The sequence below is a fragment of the Candoia aspera genome, chromosome 3 (genome assembly GCF_035149785.1).
Source record: "Candoia aspera isolate rCanAsp1 chromosome 3, rCanAsp1.hap2, whole genome shotgun sequence".
Classification (NCBI taxonomy): domain Eukaryota; kingdom Metazoa; phylum Chordata; class Lepidosauria; order Squamata; family Boidae; genus Candoia; species Candoia aspera.
In genome coordinates, this window is record NC_086155.1 from 152,203,299 (window position 1) to 152,214,303 (window position 11,005).

The 11,005-nt window shown below is 38.9% G+C and overlaps 1 protein-coding gene across 2 annotated transcripts in view; it reads left to right on the plus strand.

Moving 5' to 3' along the window:
- Positions 1-10,973, plus strand: part of RTTN (rotatin) — a 102,926-nt gene extending 91,953 nt beyond the window's left edge. For both annotated transcript variants that reach the window (XM_063299049.1, XM_063299050.1), the window contains exons 46-49: positions 1,063-1,330; positions 6,896-6,999; positions 8,370-8,439; positions 10,604-10,973. In XM_063299049.1, the coding sequence (XP_063155119.1) occupies positions 1,063-1,330; positions 6,896-6,999; positions 8,370-8,439; positions 10,604-10,686 (525 nt within the window). In that variant the 3' untranslated portion in view covers positions 10,687-10,973. The remainder of the gene's footprint in view (positions 1-1,062; positions 1,331-6,895; positions 7,000-8,369; positions 8,440-10,603) is intronic.
- The last annotated feature ends 32 nt before the right edge of the window (positions 10,974-11,005 follow it).

The following is an 11,005-nucleotide window of genomic DNA, read 5'->3' on the forward strand; positions in this document are numbered from 1 at the left end:
CAATTTACAGCTTCTACATTTTATGTATCTTTGAGTTTCTTCTGAAGTGACACAGAGAAATAGGCAACGGCCTGACACACAGTTGCAGAAACTATAACAAGCTCCATTTTCAGCACATTTGTAAATATTACAGCTTGTACCCCCCAAGTGTTCTTTTGCCTGTGGTCAGCCTCTCCTAGCCAAAAAATCATCTTTAGAAGAGTTCTTCCTTTTCCACAAGACTTTGTGCAAGCTCTTCAAAGATCTTATAACGCATCAGAGTTTGTATTCTGTATCTCTCCTTATTTGGTGTTTCTCAAACCAAAATGTTTCTCTGACAAATTGTTATTCTGCACAATGAGAAACTTTCCATTGGCTTGCGGAAAAAATCCCCTCAAATTGTGTTTACATTCTGTTTATGATACTTCGACTCCTGGCTTTTTTTGTTTCTGTATAAGTATCAGTTATTAAGTCAACAGTGATGGAATGTGTTTTGTGTACAGCTTTATAAATAACCCATCTGATTATAATTCTATTTCCAGATTACTGAACCTACATTGGATTGAAGAAACGATGTTGGAAGACAGGGGATTTATTTTAGTTTTACAAACAGCACCATTGAAATTTTGTGAAAAAGTGGTCCATATTCAAGTATTGTTGTAATGTTCTTAGTTGTAGAAAGTTTTAGCAAATGAGGTGGTTTGCATAGGCCAGGATTATCAGCTGAAGTTCTGACAAAGGTGAGACAGAAATGGGGGACTTAGAGCTCCTCAGATGTTGCTGAACAACAACTCCCAATATCCATTACCACCAATTAGCCAGATTGTTGGAAGTTTCAGTTTAGCAACACCTAGAGCACTGGAAGTTCCTCATCTCAACATTGGGAACAAAATATGGTACAGTTGGAATGATAACTCAGAACAGAGGGAGCTAATTTATTCAAATGTAACAATAAAATGTCTATTTAACATCTTATTCAATACTTCCACAGAGGAATCATGCTTTGGGAAGTAATGTGTTTTGTAAATGGATTGTGAAAAGGTATTCCTTAGTAACGACATATTTTCTCCTGTCCTACTTTAGAATAATTTTCTGCAGAATTTTTTGTCACTGTCATTGCCAAAAGGGGGAAATAAAAGCCTCAGCATGCTGGCAATTGCTTGGATAAAACTCTTACTGAATTTATCATTTGGAGAAGATGGACAGCAAATGATTGTGAAATTGAACGGTGGCTTGGATCAACTTATAGAGATGGCCAAATATAAACACAGGAACAATCCATACACGATCCTTCTGATTCTGCACAACATCTGCTTTAGTCCAGCCAGCAAACCCAAGATACTAGCAAATGGTAAATACAGACTGCTTGGTTTAAGCCATCCTTCCAAATTAAAGGCCCTTGAGACATACAGTATGAAAATGCAACTAGCCAGAGTATTGGGTTGAGAAAGTGGAGCTAGAGCTTATGAAAGAATCCTAGTATATCATTTCATGCTCAAAACTACTATAGTATGCTACAGTAAAGGGCCCACATATTATTGTGAGCAGTTGTCCCTTCCCTGACCAGATAAGATCCAATGTTAGAATCAGAGGATCCTGGCTCTTCTTTGCCTGACTGTTCTGGTAGACTACTACACAAGATTTTCAGCAAGCAGTCTTCTTCATCACTCAGCATATGTTGAAGGGGTGGGGGGACAAACTATGCCAGAAAGACAGTGGATTTGAGTTCGAGGTTAAGGTTACCATATCCAGGCTGCAGAAATCCAGACAAATAGGTGCACAGAGTTAGTGTTCTCTGTATCTCTGCTGCCATAGAGCTCATCTGGAACTGGAGCCTGTTCTGAGTCCCCACTGTTTCCCATCACTGAAACATTCAAAACTTTATTGGCTTTTGTTTTCATGGAATGGCCATAACAGTCCACTGAACCACAGCCAAATTAAAACAGTTCAGTGGAAGATTTGGAATGTTTCGCAATGATTTTTAATTTTGTGCATACCCCTAGTTTTTCCACAATGAGGCTAACAAATTGTATGTTTTTGTATATTACCCAATGATTTATTTAATTAATTTATAAGTTACAATAGTTTAGATGGTGCCTAACATTAAAAAAAACCCAGACCATAAAAAAGTTAGAAAATTATAGCTAAAAAGCTATATATTACGGAAAGTCAGCAAATTCTAGAAAAACCTATCAAAACACAAGTCTTTTGACCAACTTACTGAAGTACTTGATAACTATCATCCATAATGTGGAGGTGTTCTAAGGATTGCAAAAGAGGACCATGCCCTTGACCACTAGGCCACAGTAGATTGTATCCTCTACTTTGCTACATCTAGGGATGGATTAACAGCTTTGTAGCTACTTATATATAGAATGAGTGAAATATATTTCATTTAGTTATTCCCTACAATCTCCTGATGAGCACTACTGAAATGTCCAAGTAGTCTTCAAGGAGAAACCCAATGCTCAACAAGTGTTCAACCCAGAGTTTAATAAAAAATGGAGAAATGTGACAGGTGAGGTTGCTGCTGATGTTCAGTTAGCCCTAAACTACAATCCTGCTTCTTCAGGGCATATAGAAACCCAAGCTGGCTGGCTGTCTCTCTGGCTGTCTTGATTGATTGATTGATTGATTGATTGTTATGTTTCTGAAGTCCTTTAGCTCAAGTGAAACAAACTGCTATAATTTCCAGATTGATTTAGCAATCAGTCAAATATAGACTGACCTAGAACTTCCACTCTTTCCTACATATGTTATTTGTGAGAGGATACATGCTATGAAAGGAGTGGAGGGCACTGGTAGTGGGTTACAACTTCCCTAGCGTCCATAAATTAGATGTGAATATCTGACCTGGAAAAGTTACGTGTCAGCAAGTATTTAGTGCAGGAGTTTATGTAACAATATCACTGTTACATGTATCATAATTGTGGAACAATCTTGGCTTGCTGTGAACACCAGGGGTTGCCAAGTTCATCTCCACTGGGGGCAAGGGTGGAGAATGAAACTACTGTACTTCCCATGAGAATTCCTAAAGTCTCTACCCCCAATTTCCTGGACACATTCCATAAGCATTTATTATCCAGCTCCAAAATCTATTTTTTAAATGTAGCTGAACTGACTTCAGCAAAGGATCGTTACCTTGTCGTGGTGCTGGAGCTTGAGCACCTCAATGATGCCATGAGCTAAACCATGAAGGGCCACCCAAGACAGGAAGGTCATGACAGAGAGGTCAGACTAAATGCGATCCCTGGGGAAGGTAATGGCAACCCACCCCAGTATTCTTGCCGTGAAAACTAAATGGATCAGTACAACCAGAGATATGTCGGTATACCATCGGAAGATGAGACCCCCAGGTCGGAAGACGGTCAAAATGCTACTGGGGAGGAACAGAGGATGAGTTCAACTAGCCCGAGATGTGATGACGCAGCTAGCTCAAAGCCGAAAGGACGGCTAGCAGCCGACGGTGCTGGTGGTGAACGGCGAATCCGATGTTCTAAGGATCAACACACCATTGGAACCTGGAATGTAAGATCTATGAGCCAGGGCAAATTGGATGTGGTTATTGGTGAGATGTCAAGATTAAAGATAGACATTTTGGGTGTCAGTGAACTGAAATGGACTGGAATGGGCCACTTCACATCAAATGACCACCAGATCTACTACTGTGGACAAGAGGACCACAGAAGAAATGGAGTAGCCTTCATAATTAATAGTAAAGTGGCTAAAGCAGTGCTTGGATACAATCCTAAAAACGATAGAATGATCTCAATTCAAATTCAGGGCAAGCCATCTAACATCACAGTGATCCAAATATACGCCCCAACCACAGATGCTGAAGAAGCTGAGGTAGAGCAGTTCTATGAGGATCTGCAGCACCTACTGGACAACACGCCTAAAAGAGATGTTCTTTTCATCACGGGAGACTGGAATGCTAAGGTGGGCAGTCAAAAGACACCTGGAATTACAGGTAAGCATGGCCTGGGTGAACAAAACGAAGCAGGACATAGGCTGATAGAATTTTGCCAAGACAACTCAATGTGCATAACAAACACTCTTCCAGCAACCTAAGAGATGGCTTTATACGTGAACTTCACCAGATGGACAACACCGAAACCAGATTGACTACATCCTTTGCAGCCAAAGGTGGCGGACATCTGTACAGACGGTAAAAACGAGACCTGGAGCTGACTGTAGTTCAGATCACGAACTTCTTGCACAATTTAGGATCAGACTAAAGAGATTAGGGAAGACCCACACATCAGCTAGGTATGAGCTCACTAATATTCCAAAGGAATATGCAGTGGAGGTGAAGAATAGATTTAAGGGAACCAAGAAGGCAAAATGGCTGTCTGCTGAGACACTAGCAGTAGCCCAAGAAAGAAGGAAAGCAAAAGGCAACAGTGTTAGGGGGAGATATGCCCAACTAAATGCAAAATTTCAGAGATTAGCCAGAAGAGATAAGGAATTATTTTTAAACAAGCAATGCGCGGACGTGGAAGAAGACAATAGAATAGGAAGGACAAGAGACCTCTTCCAGAAAATTAGAAACATCAGAGGTAAATTCCAGGCCAAAATGGGTATGATCAAAAACAAAGATGGCAAGGACCTAGCAGAAGAAGAAGAGATCAAGAAAAGGTGGCAAGAATATACGGAAGAACTGTATAGGAAGGATAATATCGGGGATAGCTTTGACGGTGTGGTCAGTGAGCTAGAGCCAGACATCCTGAAGAGTGAGGTTGAATGGGCCTTAAGAAGCATTGCTAATAACAAGGCATCAGGAGACGACGGCATCCCAGCTGAACTGTTCAAAATCTTGCAAGATGATGCTGTCAAGGTAATGCATGCTATATGCCAGCAAATTTGGAAAACACAGGAATGGCCATCAGATTGGAAAAAATCAACTTATATCCCCATACCAAAAAAGGGAAACACTAAAGAATGTTCAAACTATCGAACAGTGGCACTCATTTCACATGCCAATAAGATAATGCTCAAGATCCTGCAAGGTAGACTTCAGCAATCCATGGAGCGAGAATTGCCAGATGTACAAGCTGGGTTTAGAAAAGGCAGAGGAACTAGGGACCAAATTGCCAATATCTGCTGGATAATGGAAAAAGCCAGGGAGTTTCAGAAAAGCATCTATTTCTGTTTTATTGCCTATTCTAAAGCCTTTGACTGTGTGGACCATAACAAATTGTGGCAAGTTCTTAGTGGTATGGGGATACCAAGTCATCTTGTCTGCCTCCTGAAGAATCTGTATAACGACCAAGTAGCAACAGTAAGAACAGACCACGGAACAACGGACTGGTTTAAGATTGGGAAAGGAGTATGGCAGGGCTGTATACTCTCACCCTACCTATTCAACTTGTATGCAGAACACATCATGCGACATGCTGGGCTTGAAGAACCCAAGGCTGGAGTTAAAATGGCTGGAAGAAACATTAACAACCTCAGATATGCAGATCATACCACTTTGATGGCTGAAAGCGAAGAGGAACTGAGGAGCCTTATGATGAAGGTGAAAGAAGAAAGTGCAAAAGCTGGCTTGCAGCTAAACCTCAAAAAAACCAAGATTATGGCAACCAGCTTGATTGATAACTGGCAAATAGAGGGAGAAAATGTAGAAGCAGTGAAAGACTTTGTATTCCTAGGTGCAAAGATTACTGCAGATGCTGACTGCAGTCAGGAAATCAGAAGACGCTTAATCCTTGGGAAAGAGCAATGACAAATCTCGATCAAATAGTTAAGAGCAGAGACATCACACTGACAACAAAGCTCCGCATAGTTAAAGCAATGGTGTTCCCCGTAGTAACATATGGCTGCGAGAGCTGGACCATAAGGAAAGCTGAGAGAAGGAAGATCGATGCTTTTGAACTGTGGTGTTGGAGGAATATTCTGAGAGTGCCTTGGACTGCCAGAAGATCAAACCAGTCCATCCTCCAGGAAATAAAGCCAGACTGCTCACTTGAGGGAATGATATTAAAGGCAAAACTGAAATACTTTGGCCACATAATGAGAAGACAGGACACCCTGGAGAAGATGCTGATGCTAGGGAGAGTGGAGGGCAAAAGGAAGAGGGGCCGACCAGGGGCAAGGTGGATGGATGATATTCTAGAGGTGACAGACTCGTCCCTGGGGGAGCTGGGGGTGTTGATGACCGACAGGAAGCTCTGGCGTGGGCTGGTCCATGAAGTCACGAAGAGTCAGAAGCGACTAAACGAATAAACAACAACAGCTGAACTGAAGGATAATCTAACTGATATTCTGACCAAAATGATAACAGGAAATCAAGAAGGTAACTTTTGGAGGCACAATTGGAAAGCTTGCGTGAAAGCAGAATTATTGAGTTTTTTTTTAGTAGAATGGGTAATGGTTATCAATGTTCTAATCATTGCCCTCAATATTATAGTAAATACAGAATGCTATGTGTGCAATATAGAATATTTAAAGTATAGTTAGCGCAAAGAAGGTATATTACCAGTAACCTAAGTTGTGAAATCTTGGCATCATTTTTTACATCTAGATTTATTTTTACAACTTTTACTAGGGATCTGCGGCAGCCTAGATTTGAGGGGGGAAAGGTGGATCATGAAGTACCTCTGGGCATCTTAAAGAAGCTGACACACCTGAGTTAAAGAGCTGCCAACTGATGCTGCACACACACCCATGTGTGCTCCATATCCCTTTTCCCCTTCAAATCTGGGTCACTGTGCACTGTCCTTTTTTAATGCAAATACAATAGAAGAAGCTATAGATGTTACTTGAAATGAAATTGTTGTGACTTATATATGTATTGTTGTAATATTTATCACAGGAAGAGACAAATTACTCACAAGAATCCATTGGAAAAGCTGAAATTGTGATATAATAGCCTTTTGTTAGATACATGTGTGGTCTTTTGTCTTCCTCCTAGATAAAGCTGTTGCATTGCTATCTGCCTGTCTGGAAAGTGATAGCTCTGTAGCTCGAAGAATAGGAGCATCTGCAATTTGGGCTTTGCTTCACAACTATCAGAAGGTTAGTATTTTAAAGATTTGAAGGTTTTTCTTCTGATGTGTTCACACAGAAGCACTGTAATTTTTAGTCAGGTACTAATCTCTGAGTTTGTCTGTGTGTGTATACATAATATATACACACAGAGATACATGTGTCTCTACACACATACAAGCACATTTTCACCTAGCCTACATTTCCATAACAGTCAAATTGTTTATTTCCATTGAACATGGTCAATGAAATCAATAAACAAATCATAGAAACATAGAGTGTAAGAGTTGGAAGGCTCCAGCAGCATCTGCGGCAAACTGCAGTGTTAAAATGATGACACACACGTGATGATATCAGGACAGAAATGCCCCCATTATGCACTCACATCCCAACATCTGATGCAAGTGCATAAGTTGCAGCACGCGTATGATGATGTTGTCGTGTACAGGACATTATCCCTTCCCCATCCCCTGACTAATCCACTGCTAGAGCAGATGAAAACATGCAGCAAAAATAGCTAATCCTATTTGGAAAAGGCATAGGTCAGTAGTCTCTTACAAAGTGCTTACTGCATGACAATTAATAAGATTATAGCTGTGGGTTCAAGATAATTAAAGCTCCATCAAGGCTTTAATGGATGGAGAAGCTTGAAGACTTCTAGCCCATTCTCCTGCTCTACTACTGTATTTCTCTCACACTCTGCAACTGTTACTGAATGTCAGAATCCAGGCCTGGCTTTGTTTGGCTTACACTAGAGTGTGATAGACAACTCCTTTTACATACATCTTTTCTCATTCCTGCATTCCTGTTTTGAATATAGTTAATGAAGCTCTTATCTTACCATTGTTATGAATGAAATCTATCATTAGGATGTGTCTGCTTAAACCAGATATTTTTTTTCCCTTTCCTTCTAATAAACAAAGAATTAAATATTTTCCTTTGCACTAAGTTTCTGCATTATGCATTAATTCAGGAAATTAACATGGGTATATCACAGCACAGAAACTCCTTAAGACACTGTTTAGTTACCATGTAAAAAAGAGCCTCCTCTTGTTCTAGGGCTACTATATTAATTGTGTTAGTCATGCAGGTTCATATTCAATAGGGAGTATTCTGTTATGCTGCGCATTGCAAACAGCTGTGTTTGGAAAAAAAAAATTGCCTCTCCTTTTTATTGCATTATTTCACTGAGCTTGTTTTCTTTCTCCTGCTGTACTCTGCACTGTCCCCCCTCCATCAAACAATTCACAATAGTATCTTCATGTTTTGCATTCTTAAGTTTCTGAATGTCATAGCCTCATGGCCTGCTGTCAAGAAAGGAGTAAGATGAAGGAATGATATGAAGAGCATCAGCACAGGGGAATTAACAATCTTTGAATTATTCTTTTTTTGTGCTACAGGCAAAAGTGACTTTGAAGAATCCGTCAGTAAAAAGAAGGGTAGATGAAGCTTTTATGTTGGGAAAGAAAAGTATGTTATTAATGAGTTTTGTTTCTTTCTCAGATGAATAGCGTCTGATTTGTGAATATGTGTTCAATATGCAACTTTGCCCAAGAACGTAACACTGGGGCTTGCATGCGTTGTGGGGCGGGCAGGGGAATATTCTCAAAACAAATAGCAGCATAAGTCAACAAACTTTCTAAATTTTTATGAGTTCTGGATACTACTTCTTAAAATCTATTTGGATGGATGGATGGATGGATGGATGGATGGATTGGAAATGACTTTTTTTGGGACAAACTGAAATGGCACTAAAGAGTGTCGAACATGTAAGTTCTAATATCAGGAAAGATGTTAGGAAAAGCACCAGGATGGGCAATAAGCAAGATAGTCCAAACATTAGGTCCAATATTTTAGCTATAAATTTTGCAATTCAAAGTTAGTTATAAAATGATAATTGTAGGTAGAATGCATTTGTTAGTGATGAGCATCATGATTATCCAGCTGCACTTATTATTCAGGTACAACAAAAAATGGTTACTTCCTGGCTCTTGCCAGCGGGTGAGGCTCCTGCCTGTCAGACAGTAAAAATAAAGGAAATTGCCAGCCTAATATCAGCACAGCTGGAAAGTAATTTTGGATAATTCACCAGGTAAAAAGTCAATTAAGCCCTCCCCCAAGTTTTTCAAGGAAAAACATTAAATTGTATTTGATAAGCTGAATATTACAGATAAGTTTATAGTTTAATGAGATTTTTCTTTACAATATATTGATTAAACTTTTAGAGAAATATAGTCTATAATTTTTAAAAAACAAAAATAGGTATATCATGAGTACATTGTATTTTATGTTGAGAGAAATCTATAATGTTTCCCATGGATATTCTTGAACATTATGATTTGGTAGTTATATATGCTTTTAGAAGTATTTCATCTTCTGAGATGCTCTTGATTTATTTTCACATCTATTTCTTGATTCAACCATAAAACATTTCAGTAAAAGAAAAAAAAAAGGATATCAAGATAATTATTTCAAAAGCCAGCTTGTATGGCCTTCTCTAGAGAACCAAATGTGGATTATCTTCATTTACATCCAAGCTAGTTACAGGGTGAAAGAGCTATATGGTAAAGCAAAAGAATAACTGGTATAATTAGCACAAGCAGCACTCTCATTAAATCATAATGAGTTGTACAGAAGCTTGTGCACACAGACTCAATTTAACGCCTGTGCAAGGATGAAAATAGAATTTCCACACGAAGTGAAGCTTAATTTAGTAGAAGGACAATCGCCAAAATTTAAAAAAATGTGTAAGAATTAAGCATGTGCTTAAATCCTTTCTATAGAAATAAACACTTTTTAAATGTTAGTTTTGTGCCCTATTTCACATACTAAATGTATGGTTAACACATAATGAGTTAAGATGTTCGCAAAGTTTGAATAACCAATAAGTTGTTCAGATGGACAGTTCCTGTAGGGCCAACTTTGGTAATCACATTCCATCATGGCTGTGTACAGCTATGCTGATGAAGGCTTGGTTTATTAAGGATATGAAAAACTGAGTTACATTATAATCTTTCTATTCCTTATCTTGTTGCTAAGTAGAATAGCCGCCACCTTGACATTTTCCATTTTTTATTGATTGATAAAAAAAAATCCTACATATCTGCAGGAGAAAAAGCAAGCTATGTAACCACTTGCTGGGACATCCAAAAGTACTTCTGTTCTAGAACAGATTAATTTGAAGGATGTGGCCTTTTATGTGTAATATGATGCACATGTTTAGAGACAACATGCTCTAACTGGTAGGAGGGAGTATCAAATGAGACAGTGTTCGGTCAAAGGACCAATACATTCCTCACCCATTTGTATATTGTAATATTGCCTAAGAGTATTGAATAATCGAGAAAGGTCTGTAGAACAGTGTGGCACCTAGGTTTAAACTTTAGCATAACCAGATAGGGCTGGGGAGACCCATGTTAGAGACTCTAGAGAGGCACTGGTAGTCAGTATAGACATTCCTGAATGAGATAAGCCAGGGTTCAGACACAGATGCCAGATTCTGATGAAAAATGTATTTTAATTTAATATGACTAAGGATTAAGTAATGGAATATCAGGATTGTGACTATTCACAACAACATGAAAATATAAGGTTTGGCTGTTGTTTCTTGTCTTGCAATTCCCTTCCCTTTTAGGTCTTCAAGAGCCACAAGAAAGTCAAGAGGACGCCTATTACTTAAAGTGCCTGGAAACCCTTGTGCAGCTTCTCAGCAGTTGACAGACACCATGATAACACAGGACACATCAGTGAGACTGGCTTCTCCAAAAGGCATCAGAACTAAAATGGCATATTAAATATTAAATCCCTTGCACTGGATTATATATGAAGAAAAGGAAAAAATGCACATCTTTTACTTAATAGTAGAGTATGTCAGACCAAAGAATGTACAGTATAGTAAATGTTTCCATGGAAACACTGTTCCAGCATTATGATGTTACAGGTGGTAGATGTAAGAAAGTAATAAAAAACTGATTTTAATTATGTAAATTGTAAGTATGTGAATATATATATTTCAAGTGTTTGAGCTTGTATCAAT